The sequence below is a fragment of the Muntiacus reevesi genome, chromosome 1, assembly GCF_963930625.1.
Source record: "Muntiacus reevesi chromosome 1, mMunRee1.1, whole genome shotgun sequence".
NCBI lineage: Eukaryota > Metazoa > Chordata > Mammalia > Artiodactyla > Cervidae > Muntiacus > Muntiacus reevesi.
The window spans coordinates 239,800,127-239,815,728 of NC_089249.1; the positions used below are offsets into that span (position 1 = coordinate 239,800,127).

The window sequence follows — 15,602 nt, forward strand, 5'->3', positions numbered from 1 at the left end:
CCAATCTACAGGCTTCAGCAATATGTGAACTGTGAACTTCCAGATGTTCAAGCTGGTTTTGGAAAAGGCAGAGGTACCAGAGATCAAATTGCCAACATCTGCTGGATCATCGAAAAAGCAAGAGAGTTCCAGAAAAAAACATATTTTCCTGCTTTATTGACTATGCCAAAGCCTTTGACTGTGTGGATCACAATAAACTGAGGAAAATTCTTAAAGAGATGGGAATACCAGACCACCTGACCTGTCTCTTGAGAAACCTGTATGCAGGTCAGGAAGCAACAGTTAGAACTGGACATGGAACAACAGACTGGTTCCAAATAGGAAAAGGAGGACGTCAAGGCTGTATACTGTTGCCCTGCTTATTTAACTTATATGCAGAGTACATCATGAGAAATGCTGGGCTGGAAGAAGCACAAGCTGGAATCAAGATTGCCGGGAGAAATATCAATAACCTCAGATATGCAGATGACACCACCCTTATGACAGAAAGTGAAGAGGAACTAAAAAGCCTCTTGATGAAAGCAAAGGAGGAGAGTGAAAAAATTGGCATAAAGCTTCACATTCAGAAAACTAAGATCATGGCATCTGGTCCCATCACTTCAAGGAAAATAGATGGGGAAACAGTGGGAACAGTGAGAGACTTTATTTTGGGGGGCCCCAAAATCACTGCAGATGGTGATTGCAGCCATTAAATTAAAAGACGCTTACTCCTTGGAAGGAAAATTATGACCAACCTAGACAGCATATTTAAAAGCAGAGACATTACTTTGCCAACAAAGGTCCGTCTAGTCAAGGCTATGGTTTCTCCAGTAGTCATGTATGGATGTGAGATTTGGACGGTAAAGAAAGCTGAGCACCAAAGAATTGATGCTTTTGAACTGTGGTGTTGGAAAAGACTCTTGATAGTCCCTTGGATTGCAAGGAGATCCAACCAGTCCATCCTAAAGGAGATCAGTCCTGGGTGTTCATTGGAAGGACTGATGTTGAGGTTGAAACTCCAATACTCTAGACAGCTCACGCAGAGTTCATTCATTGGAAAAGACCCTAGTGCTGGGAAGGAGTGGGGACAGGAGGAGAAGGAGACAACAGAGGATGAGATGGCTGGATGGCATCACCAACTCGATGGACATGGGTTTGGGTAGACTCCAGGAGTTGGTGATGGACAGGGAGGCCTGGCGTGCTTCGATTCATGGGGTTGCAAAGAATCGGACATGACTGAGCAACTGAACTGAACTGAATATACCACTTCATATATAGTATAAAAGTCTTACAGTAAGTACATGGTCATGTTTTGCCATTATATGAACATATGACCCCTCCAAAGATTGGCTTGGCCTACCTCTGGCAAGTACAATAGTGGATGTGACACTCTTCAGACAGCCATATCTGGGAGCTCTCCAAGAATCTCCTTACATAAGGAATCCCAAAGCAATATGAGGCATTGAATTTCCTGTTGATCATCTCAACAAAATCTGGAGCCAGTATCTGTTGGTACCACCTGCAATAGGGTATCAATCAGGACACAGTTCCTAAGGGACTATATTTCTAGATGTTTCAATTTTAGAGGGCCAGAGCTTAGGAGGGTCACTGAATGCATAGTATCAATGGCTTTACCTATGTTCTTCAGATTCTGATTCTCTGAGCTCTTTTAAAAATCCATGATTCAATTTCCATGTTTATCAACAAGCTATCTCATTTCTAGGATTTAGGAGAGCTCCTTTCTGAACATCAAAAATTAGAATTAAATCTTTATCAATTAAAAGTGACTTTTAAAGGAGATTTTTTTTCAATAATTAAATTTGGCTAAATAGAAGGGGAGTACCTTTGAGCAGGCATCAAAACCCATAAAATAATAATAGTTCAAGAAACAGTCTACAATGGAAAGAGGGGCAGTCTAACACAGTGGTTAAGTGTATAGACCCTGGCATCAGAATATCTGGGTTTGAATTATGATTTCTGATGAGTGGAAACCAAGTTACTCTTTGTTTTGCTTTTACTCTTAATATCTCGACTTTCTCTTCTATATAAAGGAACTAAAGACAGTTTTTCTGTTTTTCTTTTAAAGATGGAAAATGTGTGCTGATCTTTAAAGCAGTTTTCTGGCTTTAAAATATTGACACCAGCCTTTGCATAAAGATGCTCTTCTTCAGTTTGGTGACGATTCTGAGAGGAGGTTGTGGTGACAATGGCATGCACTGGTAAAAAGACAGGCAATGATGAGTGTGCTGCCTATTACCAACAAGGTGATGAAGCTTCAGGTGGTGAGAAAGTAGTTCAGTCCTTTAGGAGACTGGAGATGATCCTGGATAATCATCTCAAGGATTACCTGAGATCCCTCACAGCTCTAAATTCACAAAACTAGCTGCTGGACAGTAACAGTGACTTCCTAGAGAATTCTATGAATTTTCAATCTCCTTACCAAGTCAGAAATTCAGTATTTCCCTATCACAGAAACATATTAAAACCTCTGTAATTCAGTTAGAGGACCAGCCATAAGAATGCAGAACCCTCAAGTTGCATCATATGTTGTACCACTGAAAGTCCTCATCAAAAATGATTGAATGGGTTCCTCCGGGGCTACTGCAGATAAGGACTCAAACATTGAGAGACTTAACCAGCACAAGAGGAAGGTGAAATTCCTGGCTATAACTACATGAATAGAAATGATACTAACCTGGCTGTGCCTGGTGTGTAAGTATTATGATGTAGCGCTGGCAATAACAAAACAAAAATGATACCTAAAATATTAAGAATCAACGTGGGGAGGTAGGTCAAGAATTCATCTGCAAAGATAACATAAAGAGAATTTTATGGGTATTTCATGCTCGTGATTTTTTTCCAAATTGATTTTTATATGAGTATGAACTAGGAATCAAGGGGTTTTGTTATGTCTTTGCACATGGATTTCCAAATGTTCCAGCATTGCCTATTGAAAAGACTACCTTTTGTCCATTGAGTTACCTTGACAACTTTGTTAAAAATCTGTTGTATGTGTGGTTTGATTTCTAGATTATACTATTTCATTGACGTATCTATTCTTATGACAATACTATGTACTCGATTACTCTAACTTTATAATAAGCCTTGAAATCAGGTAATACGAGTTTTCTTTCTTCTCAAAGATATCTTGTTTATTCTAGGTCTTTTACATTTTCATATAAATTTTGGAGTCTGCTTGTCAAATTCTACACAAATGCCTGCGGAGATCTTTTCTGTGGGTGATTGCAATAAATATATAGATCAATTTGAGGAAAGTTCATACCTTATCAATATTGAATCTTTTCATCTGTAAATGTAGAGTATCTCCTTGTTTACTTAGATACTTTGTGAAGCCCATTTATCAGGTCTAGTAGATGCTTAAAAATTAACCTACTTTTCAGCCACCTCATGAGGCATGCAGGATCTAAGTTCCCCAACCAGGAATCAAACCTGTGCCCTCTGCATTGGGAGTGTGAGCACTGGCTCACCAGGGAAGTCCTTAGAATTTTAAATGGCTTTTGAAATCTTCTGTGTAGAAGGCTATGTTGTCTGCAAATAAAGACAATTTTATTTTCCTTTCCTGACTATACTCCACTCACCTATTCCACCTCACCCCCTGTCTTTTTGCTTTCCCTACTGCACTGGCTAAGATCACCAGTACAATATTCACCAAGGAAAGTAGAGCAGACATCTTTAACTTTTTACCAATCATGAGGCAAACAGTCTTTCACTATTAAATATACTAACTTTAGATGTTCTATAGATGTCCTTCAACTATTTGAGGAAGCTGGCCTTTATTCTGTTACTGGGTTTTATTCTAAATGGATATGTAATTTTTGTCAAATAATTTACCCCTATATATAGAAATGACCATATAGTTATACTTTCTAGGCTCTTGGTATATGGAAGTATACCAAAATCTTTTCTTTGTATACTGAACCAACTTTGCATTCTTGAATGAAACACTCCTTGGCCATGATGTACCTTTTTTAAAAAAATATTTCTAGATCTGATTTGCAAATAGTCTATTAAAAATGGCTATGGCTATGTTCAGGAAAAATACTGGTCACTTAGAATTTTCTTGTAATATCTCTGGCTTTAGCATCAAGATAATGGTAGTCTCATAAAGTATGTCATGGAGCCCTCCTCTTTTCTGGAATAGATAATATAGAATTGGCTTTTTTTCTTATTTAGTTGTATTCAAATCTTTTCAATAACTTAAAGTCTCTGAGGAACGTGAATATGCTTATGATTTCCTTTTCTTGCCTAACTGTACTGGCTAGCTCCTCTAGTAAAATGCTGGGGAGAAAAAGAACTGGTAAAGGTCAAACAAGAAGGCAAAGTGCTAAATCTGAAATGAAATTTTATAGAAATCTATTATCAGATCAGTGAGGCTGCCAGGGAGCTGTGACGGTGGAAGGATCAAACGGGAAGTCTATAAGGTGGGAACTGTGAAACTGTTCAAACCTACATAAGGTCCAAAGCTGTCACTATATAAAACACCCTCCTCACTAAATTTCCCTATATTCTCAATATGATCCCTAGTCTTTCTCATGCCTCCATAGGAGCAGTTAGGACATGTTTCAAGAGGAAATTTCAGAGTAGCTCAACCTTAGACCTTCTATCCAAGATATGAATGGTCAGTTATATCTGATGTCAGTGCTCTCAACTCAGTGTTCATAATGAGATCAGAAATTTGCCCACACAGGTTCCACATCCCTCTCTGTCAGGTATGCCTTCTCCCCCTGCAGAAATTCTCATTCAGTTTTATAATAGATAATTCAGCCATGCAGGAAACAGATAAGGTGGGCAAGAAATGTGAAGGAATCAAGTGGAAACTGAGGGATAAAAGATAAAAAGAACTCATGTTAACTGAAAATGTTCTCTACACTGTACCTCTATTTACCAGTAAGAAAAAATATTCAGATAGGTAAAACAGGCTTGCCTGAAGTCATACAATCTTTTGAGTAGTTGAGCCAGGATTAAAACCCAGACAATGTGGTTCAGTACCAAAGTCTTTCCACAATACCAAATTTTCAGTAAGGAAAAGTAAATAGACGTTTCAAGAGGAGTAGGAGAGATGGTCAAGAAGCAACAGTTTCAAAACGATCCTTCCAAAAATACACATCAACTTATATGCTTGAAATGGGAAAATGTGCAACTATCACCTTTGCTGAATCTGATCAACCTATCCTTCCATCTTTGTATAAGAATTTTACATGTATCTTTAGGGGTCATGCTAAGCCCCTCACCCCACTTTTTTTTTTTTGGTCGCACTGTGCAACTTGATCTTAGTTCCTTGACCAGGAATTGAACTTGGGCCACAGCTGCGAAATTGTTGAGTCCTATTATTAGGGAACTCCCAAGCCTTTCCTTGTTAATGCAGTTTCTTGGAATTGATTTTTTTAAATCAAGCATTCTTCATGTCCTTTATAGGGAATTAATGTATATGACCAAAATGATGCCAAGTTAATATTAGCAATCTCACAATGTTTATTGTTATGGGGCATAATAAGGAATATGTACTTTGACAACATTATATACATAATTTGTTCTACTAACCATTCAATTCATCACTTTCAAAGCTCTACATGCTATGGTGAAAATGGCCTTCATTAATGTAATAATTTTCCATCATGTCTGCTGAGTTAGGTATCACCACACTACAGATATGTATTCTTTTGTAAATTTTTCTCTATAAAGATGCTGTCAACAAAGTTATCAAATTAATCAAGTTCCTGTTATGTATTAAGCATTGAGCTAATACTGAAAGCTTGTCTGTGTTTTTAGTTCACTATGATTTTTACCACTGCTATGAATTCTCTGATGTACAGTGAGTTGTGATTTCTGGATGAAAGCTTTCCCACATACAGCACACCGATAGGGTCTTTCCCCAGTGTGAATTCTCCGATGTAAAACAAGATCTGACTTCTGAGAAAACGCCTTTCCACATTCAGCACATATGTATGGTTTCTCTCCTGTATGAATCCTCTGATGACCTGGGAGGTGAGACTTTTGAGAGAAGGCTTTCCCACATTCAGTACAAACATAAGGTTTTTCTCCTGTGTGTATCCTCTGATGTCCAATTAGATGTGATTTCTGACAGAAGGCTTTTCCACATTCATTGCATTTATAGGGTTTTTCTCCAGTATGCGTTCTCTGATGTATAATGAGCTGTGACTTTCGGGAGAAGGTCTTCCCACAAGCAGTACATTCATAAGGTTTCTCCCCAGTATGAATTAACTGGTGTGTAATGAGTTCTGTCTTTCTGCTGAAGGCTTCCTCACACTGAGCACATTTGTAGGGTTTCTCCCCGGTGTGAATTCTTTTATGTATAATGAGATGGGACTTCTCACAGAAGGCTTTCCCGCATTCAGTACACTCATAGGGCTTCTCTCCAGTATGAGCTCTATGATGTATAATCAGTTGTGACTTCTGGGAGAAGGCCTTACCACACTCTCTACATTCATAAGGTTTCTCTCCAGTGTGAATTCTCTGATGTATAATGAGGGGTGATTTCTGGGAGAAGGCTTTTCCACATTCACTACATTCATATGGTTTTTCTCCAGTATGAACTCTCTGATGTATAATAAGAGATGATTTTTGAGAGAAGGCTTTTCCACATTCAGAACATTCATAAGGTTTCTCCCCAGTATGAGTTCTCTGATGTACAATGAGGTGAAACTTCTCACTGAAGGCTTTCCCACATGCACCACAATCATATGGTTTTTTCCCAGTATGAATCCGTTGATGTACAATGAGCTGTGACTTCTTAGCAAAGGCTTTTCCACATGTAACACACACACAGGTTTTCTCCTTGGTTTCAACATTCTGATAATGAATAATGGATTGTTTCTTGCTGAAAACGTTTCCATGCTCAATATCATTACAGGGAATTACTCCATCGTGAATCTTCTCAAGGTTAGAATTGGCCACACTGTGGATGAATGATTTTCCACATCCAAAACTGTCATCAAGGTTTCTTCTTGAATTGTTCTTATTACAACTAGGTAGGTCAATATTAGACTTCAAATTCTTTTTACAGGCATCATAGTTATAGGGTCTTTGTCTTGAAGCATCTGACTCTATGCACTCTTGAAATATTTTCCTCAGTGCATCATATTTGTAGTCTGACTCTACAGTCATTGGTTTGTTGTTGATGACTGTTACTTTCGTGGAAAGTCTGTTTTCCTGACATCTCTGTAACTGGCCATCACTTTGACAGACTTTTAAAATGGAGTATAATGAACCATCCTTTGTGACTCCTTTCAATATCTTATTATGGAAGGAAACAGACCCCAAAATACATGATTGGGGGTTGTCAAGGTTACTCTTTCTGTCTAAAAGAAAGGAAAATTAAAAAGTCATAAAGGATAATTAACAGAACACAGAGGAGTATAAAAAATGATTGATCTAATAAAGGTGATGAACCCAAACAGGGATGAGATGCCATTTCAGAAGACAGTAAAACATACACTATGATCAGGGGAATGAATAGACAATGATGTTAAAGAGAAATATTCATGAAAAAATTAGACCTGAAGGAGACAGAAAACTATCTGAGTTATTATCACTCTAATCTTGGATTACTCTTTTAGAATCTTCCCATTTCTCCTGCTTTCAGAGTGTAAATGCTTTTCACCATTCAAATTCATTTATTTTATAAACCATCTGCTATACACTTGGCTAGTATTATCCTGCCACCTCTAGCTGAAGAAACAAGGTCTCTTCTGTACTCAAAATATTTTATCTCCTCTCATTCTACTTTCCTAATTAACAACTAATATAAACAAGAGAAAAACCCAAAATCATGTTGTGGATTCAGTATCAGAGTCACACCAAGAATCCAAGCTTGAATTGCACTGTTCCTTCTATATATTATCAAATAAAACTAGTAAAGTTCTCCCAGAAAAGCTGTATTTCCCTGTCTTCCAGGTTTTGTTCATATATTCTTCTCGCCCACCTTCATCAACAGTTTGCCTTTGCCACTCTTTCTCATCATCATCAATATTCAATTTATCGTTCAAAGCAGCTACAGATGCGTGCTCTGAAAAATGCCTTTCAAATTCTGTTGCATTTCTTTAGACTCTAATTTTCTCTGAAATTTTAAAAATAGTAGCAGTATTTGACATTTAATTTTGTAATGCAACCTGTGTTTTTAGAAGAAATTTGCCTTCTATTGCCTATTAAGCCTTTTCATAAAATGCATTAAATATATAAAAAAATATACATTTAATACAAAAGATATACATGTAGAATCAATAAGAAAAAGCTATCCCCTATGAAGGTTCACAATTATTTAATTGATTAATTATTTGTTCAGTGTCTACTAAATTTTCAGCACAGGAACAAAGAGTAAGAGAATTCACTAAGGATAGAAACATAAGCCTCAGACATCAATCAACCAAAATAAAAACAAAACAAGCAAACTGATATTTCACTTACCTAGTCGCCCATCTGTCTGAACTTCATATGGACAGATCCAATTTGGTATGTCTCTTTTAATGATCCATGGATCTTCTCCTTGCTCCAACTTGGAAATGACATCTGGTTTGGAAACTGGATGCCCTATTAAATAGAAATCAGAGGAATTGGGAGAAACTGCACAGAAGGCAAAAGAGAAGATGCAGTTTAAGCAGGCCTACAATGAAGAGGTTCATTTAACCTTCAGAAAGTAATGACCTCCATCGGGGAAGGTATTAAGATCATCAAAGTCATTATACACACGTCAGGAACCACCTAACTATAGTGACTGGTAAGGAAAGGTACTTGACTGGTCAAGTCTGAGTTATACAGGGAAGTCACTCTTACCCATTGAGACCAGGTGGCTATAGTTCTCCAGCATCACATCCCTGTACAGGGTCTTCTGAGCAGGGTCTAGCTGCTGCCACTCCTCCTGGGTGAAATCCACAGCTACATCCTTGAAAGATACTAATCCCTGTAACAGTAATATTCCTGTTCAATCTAAAGTCATCATTCTTATCATTTCACCTATAACATGCAAAACTATACCTACACTTAGTTTTGTATCAGAGTATTTGGGAGAATCAGTGTCAAATCCTGCCTTTAACAAGAGCCAGACAGGACAGGAAAACAAAAGAGGTAAATCATAAAATGCCTACCTAATACCAATGGTAATTTAGTAAGTGATAAAGCAGCATTAAAATAGCTGAAAGGAAGATGTATTAGCCAATGAATAGTACTGAAACAACTGGAAATCTCACAGGAAAAGAATAATGTTGAATCCATATGTGAGAAACTGAACTGTATACCCTGGAAATTCGTAAGTTGAAGTTCTAACCCCTAGAACCTCAGAATGTGACCTTATTTGGAAACAGGGCCATTGCAAATATTATTAGTTATATGAGGTCATTAGGGTGGACCCTAACCCAATATAACTGATATCCATAAAAAAAGGAGATGTTTGAACAGAGTCACACACACATAGAATGAAGGCAGTATGAAGACACTTGAGGAGAAGATAAGTTATCTATAAGCCAAACAGAGAGACTTAGAACAGATCCTTCCCTCAAGCCCTCAGAGGGAACCAACCCTGCTGATGAACTGAATTTTGATTTACAGCCTCTAGAACTCTGAGATAAAAAATTTCTGTCATTTAATCCATGCAGTTTGTGGTATTCGGCTAAGCCAGTTCTAGCTGTCATAACGAAGTATATCAATTACAATACAATGATATCTTATGCCTTGGAAAAGAGAAATATATATATATTCTGAATGAAGAAAAATTTTAATTTAAAAAATACCAAAAACTATAAAATAACAACAAAATCTGGCAGGATTTTCATTAATAATTATAGAGAAGGATTTTTAAAGTATAACACATAAAAAATTTTTGAGAAGAGTCACATTTAGAGAGTCAGAGAATGTCAGTTACTGAAGATTCTAACCGTATCTCCTCATTTCATAGGAAAGAAATCTTAAGCTTCTTCTAAATCTAACAATTCTCCTACATATATGCAATAGCTAGGAATATAACGAAATACATCAGTTAAAATAGCAATATTGAAAAAGAACACACTTAAGAAATATGCAGGAAACATTTATGAAAAAGCCAAAACAAAGTATTGACATGACACTGAAATAAAGGACTTGGGTAACTGTAGAGCCATAGACGTTTCTGGAGGGTAAACTAATGATTTTAATCATGTCACCATTATGTATGTTCACAATCAGTCAGTTCAGTTCAGTTCAGTCGCTCAGTCGTGTCCGACTCTTTGCGACCCCACCATGAATCGCAGCACGCCAGGCCTCCCTGTCCATCACCAACTCCCAGAGTTTACTCAAACTCACGCCCATCGAGTCGGTGATGCCATCCAGCCATCTCATCCTCTGTTGTCCCCTTCTCCTCCTGCCCCCAATCCCTCCCAGACATCAGGGTCTTTTCCAATGAGTCAACTCTTCGCATGAGGTGGCCAAAGTACTGGAGTTTCAGCTTCAACATCAGTCCTTCCAATGAACACCCAGGACTGATCTCCTTTAGGATGGACTGGTTGGATCTCCTTGCAGTCCAAGGAACTCTCAAGAGTCTTTTCCAACACCACAGTTCAAAAGCATCAATTTTTCAGCGCTCAGCTTTCTTCACAGTCCAACTCTCATATCCATACATGACCACTGGAAAACCACAGCCTTGACCAGACGGACCTTTGTTGGCAAAGTAATGTCTCTGCTTTTAAATACGCTATCTAGGTAACAAAATGTCTTTTTTAAATTTAATTTTATTTTTATATAATTTTTAAAAGTTACTTTCCATTTACAGCTATTACAATATATTGGCTGTTCTTCATGTTTTACCATATATCCTTAGGTCTATCTTACACCCATTAGTTTGTACCTCTCTCCCTCCCATCCCAGTAATGCAACCACCGCAGTTGGTAACTACATGTTTATTCTCTATATCTGTAAAGTTGTTTCTTTTTCATTTTATTCACTAGTTTATTGTACTTTTTAGATTCTACATAAAAATGATATCACACTGTAAAAAAAATATATATGCTATCTAGGTTGGTCATAACTTTCCTTCCAAGGAGTAAGTGTCTTTTAATTTCATGGCTGCTGTCACCATCCACAGTGATTTTGGAGTCCAAAAAAATAAAGTCTGACACTGTCTCCACTGTCTCCCCATCTATTTCCCATGAAGTGATGGGACCATATGCCATGATCTTAGTTTTCTGAATGTGAAGCTTTAAGCCAACTTTTTCACTCTCTTCTTTCACTTTCATCAAGAGACTTTTTAGTTCCTCTTCACTCTCTGCCATAAGGGTGGTGTCATCTGCATATCTGAGGTTATTGATATTTCTCCCGGCAATCTTGATTCTAGCTTGTGCTTCCTCCAGCCCAGAGTTTCTCATGATGTACTCTGTATATAAGTTAAATAAGCAGGGTGACAATATACAGCCTTGACGTACTCCTTTCCCGATTTGGAACCAGTCTGTTGTTCCATGTCCAGTTCTAACTGTTGCTTCCTGACCTGCATACAGGTTTCTCAAGAGGCAGGTCAGGTGGTCTGGTATTCCCATCTCTTTCAGGATTTTCCACAGTTTATTGTGATCCACACAGTCGAAGGCTTTGACATAGTCAATAAAGCAGAAAGAGATGTTTTTCTGGAACTCTCTTGCTTTTTCGATGATCCAGCGAATGTTGGCAATTTGATCTCTGGTTCCTCTGCCTTTTCTAAAACCAGCTTGAACATCTGGAAGTTCACGGTTCATGTATTGCTGAAGCCCGGCTTGGAGAATTTTGAGCATTACTTTACTAGGGTGTGAGATGAGTGCAACTGTGTGGTAGTTTGAGCATTCTTTGGGATTGCCTTTCTTAGGGATTGGAATGAAAACTGACCTATTCCAGTTCTGTGGCCACTGCTGAGTTTTCCAAATTTGCTGGCATATTGACTGCGACACTTTCACAGCATCATCTTTCAGGATTTGAAATAACTCAACTGGAATTCCATCACATCCACTAGCTTTGTTCGTAGTGATGCTTTCTAAGGCCCACTTGACTTCACATTTCACGATGTCTGGCTCTAGGTGGGTGATCACACCATTGTGATTATCTGGGTCGTGAAGATCTTTTTTGTACAGTTCTTCTGTGTATTCTTGCCACCCTTCTTAATATCTTCTGCTTCTGTTAGGTCCATACCATTTCTGTCCTTTATCGAACCCATCTTTGCCTGAAATGTTCCCTTGATATCTCTAATTTTCTTGAAGAGATCTTTAGTCTTTCCCATTCTGTTGTTTTCCTCTATTTCTTTGCATTGATCGCTGAGGAAGGCTTTCTTATCTCCCCTGGCTATTCTTTGGAACTCTGCATTCAAATGGGTATATCTTTGCTTTTCCCTTCTCTTCTTTTCACAGCTATTTGTAAGGCCTCCTCAGACAACCATTTTGCCTTTTTGCATTTCTTTTCAAGGGGACAGTCTTAATCCCTGTCTCCTGTACAATGTCACGAACCTCCGCCCATAGTTCATCAGGCACTCTATCAGATCTAGTCCCTTAAATCTATTTCTCATTTCCACTGTATAGTCATAAGAGATTTGATTTAGGTCATACCTGAACGGTCTAGTGGTTTTCCCTACTTTCTTCAGTTTAAGTCTGAATTTGGCAATAAGGAGTTCATGATCTGAGCCACAGTCAGCTCCTGGTCTTGTTTTTGCTGACTGTATAGAGCTTTTCCATCTTTGGCTGCAAAGAATATAATCAATCTGATTTCGGTGTTGACCATCTGGTGATGTCCATGTGTAGAATCTTCTCTTGTGCTGTTGGAAGAGGGTGTTTGCTATGACCAGCGCATTCTCTTGGCAAAACTCTATTAGCCTTTGCCCTGCTTCATTCTGTACTCCAATGCCAAATTTGCCTGTTACTCCAGGTGTTTCTTGACTTCCTACTTTTGCATTCCAGTCCCCTATAATGAAAAGGACATCTTTTTTGGGTGTTAGTTCTGAAAGGTCTTGTAGGTCTTCATAGAACCGTTCAACTTCACCTTCTTCAGCATTACTGGCTGGGGCATAGGCTTGGATTACCGTGATACTGAATGGTTTTTCTTGGAAATGAACGGAGATCATTCTGTCATTTTTGAAATTGCATCCAAGTACTGCATTTCAGACTCTTTTGTTGACTATGATGGCTACTCCATTTCATCTAAGGGCTTTCTGCCCACAGTAGTAGATATAATGGTCATCTGAGTTAAATTCACCCATTCCAATCCATTTTAGTTTGCTGATTCCTAGAATGTCGACATTCACTCTTGCCATCTCCTGTCTGACCACTTCCAATTTGCCTTGATTCATGGACCTAACATTCCAGGTTTCTATGCAATATTGCTCTTTACAGCATCGGACCTTGCTTCTATCACCAGTCACATCCACAACTGGGTATTGTTTTTGCTTTGACTCCATCCCTTCCTTCTTTCTGGAGTTACTTCTCCACTGATCTCCAGTAGCATATTGGGCACCTACCGACCTGGGGAGTTCCTCTTTCAGTATCCTATCATTTTGCCTTCTCATAGTGTTCATGGGGTTCTCAAGGCAAGAATACTGAAGTGGTTTCCCATTCCATTCTCCAGTGGACCACATTCTGTCAGACCTCTCCACCATGACTCGATCATCTTGGGTGGCCCCACATGGCATGGCTTAGTTTCATTGAGTTAGACAAGGCTGTGGTCCTGTGATCAGATTGGCTAGTTTTCCATGATTATGGTTTCAGTGTGTCTGCCCTCTGATGCCCTCTCGCAACACCTACCATCTTACTTAGGTTTCTCTTACCTCGGACGTAGGGTATCTCTTCACGGCTGCTCTGGAATCTAAATGATTTGTATTATTTAAAGCTATTTTTAAGGGTTTTTCCCTAATTATTCTCTTATTATCAAATACTGCTTTCAGAATGAAAAAAATTAAACATCAACATTCCCTGGTTAAAAAGATTCCTTTGGTTCCATCTATCTATCTATCTATCTATATATATATATATATAAAACTACTCTCATCTCAATCATCTCAATCTTAAGGTTTCTCTCATCCCACACCATCAACCTACCACACATTTAGTTTGTTCCCATAACAATCCCTTTAGTTTTCCCACTTTACATATGAGATAACTGAGGATTACTGTGGCTAAATCACTTTGTGCCAGAGGTTACACTAAATATATATGACTGATCAACTGTCAGATTTAAAAGCAGGTATCCTGACTCAATACTTTGGTTTTTTGGCCACTGTACTCCATAATACCTTCCTTGATACTGCAATTAAGACCTTTTATATTTTATTACACTAATACCTCCTTTAGACAAACTTTCCATGAAACGTCTCCACCTTTAGTTCAGTTCAGTTCAGCTGCTCCGTCATGTCTGACTCTTTGCGACAACATGAATCGCAGCACACCAGGCCTCCCTGTCCATCACCAACTTCCGGAGTTTACTCAAACTCATGCCCATCGAGTTGGTGATGCCATCCAGCCATCTCATCCTCTGTCGTCCCCTTCTCCTCCTGCCCCCAATCCCTCCCAGCATCAGGGTCTTTTCCAATGAGTCAAAATACTGGAGTTTCAATTTCAGCATCAGTCCTTCCAATGAACACCCAGGACTGATCTCCTTTAGGATGGACTGGTTGGATCTCCTTGCAGTCCAAGGGACTCTCAAGAGTCTTTTCCAACACCACAGTTCAAAAGCATCAACTTTTCGGCGCTCAACGTTCTTCACAGTTCAACTCTCACAACCATACATGACCACTGGAAAAATCATAGCCTTGACTAGATGGACCTTTGTTGGCAAAGTAATGTCTCTGCTTTTTAATATGCTATCTAGGTTGGTCATAACTTTCCTTCCAAGGAGTAAGTGTCTTTTAATTTCATGGCTGCAGTCACCATCCGCAGTGATTTTGGAGCCCAAAACAATAAAGTCTGACACTGTTTCTACTGTCTCCCCATCTATTTCCCATGAGGTGATAGGACCAGATGCCATGATCTTAATTTTCTGAATGTTAAGCTTTAAGCCAACTTTTAGTTTTCCTCAAATTCTCAGCCTTTTCTACTTTTGCAAATGCTGTTTCCCATCCTCATCCTACTGCCTTCATGATCCAAAGTTCAATCATTTTTTAAGCCTCTTATCCTTGCTTTCTCTATAAAGCCGGCTGCTCTTCCTTCTCCACTATAAAAGTTCCTTGCTCTCATGTCTATTATAGAGCTTTTATGTATTATTGTTAGTGTCCACATCTGTTTGCTCCATTTTTCTCTGTATTCTTCCCAAGAAAGAACCATGCCTAAATTTTGAGTTATTTCACAGCTAGCCAGCATCTGTGACATATACTGAATATTCAAGACATGTCTGCTAAAAAGGAATGAATGAAAATTATAGAGAATAAAGTTCATACTTAGTTAAAAATGGTTTTGCACACTTTGAATAATATTCTTATGATCTAAAGAACAGTAACATGAGAAAGATAATAAATGTAGAAAATAGAGGAAATCCATTCTGATAAGCAAATTCATAAATGTAATGCTAACATTCTAATTTTGCTTTATCAATAACACTAGAATGCTTTAATATACTACATATGTATAAATTTTGTTAATTTCAAGTAAAATACAGCACATAATCAGTGGAAATGTATC

At 38.3% G+C, this 15,602-nt stretch overlaps 1 protein-coding gene across 7 annotated transcripts in view; it reads right to left on the reverse strand.

Annotated features, from left to right (window-relative positions):
- Positions 1 to 5,463: 5,463 nt before the first annotated feature.
- Positions 5,464 to 15,602, reverse strand: part of ZNF300 (zinc finger protein 300) — a 49,404-nt gene continuing 39,265 nt past the window's right edge. For all 7 annotated transcript variants that reach the window (XM_065918939.1, XM_065918940.1, XM_065918937.1 and 4 more), the window contains 3 exons: positions 8,791 to 8,917; positions 8,425 to 8,547; positions 5,464 to 7,319 (listed from right to left, as the gene is read on the reverse strand). In XM_065918939.1, the coding sequence (XP_065775011.1) occupies positions 5,740 to 7,319; positions 8,425 to 8,547; positions 8,791 to 8,917 (1,830 nt within the window). In that variant the 3' untranslated portion in view covers positions 5,464 to 5,739. The remainder of the gene's footprint in view (positions 7,320 to 8,424; positions 8,548 to 8,790; positions 8,918 to 15,602) is intronic.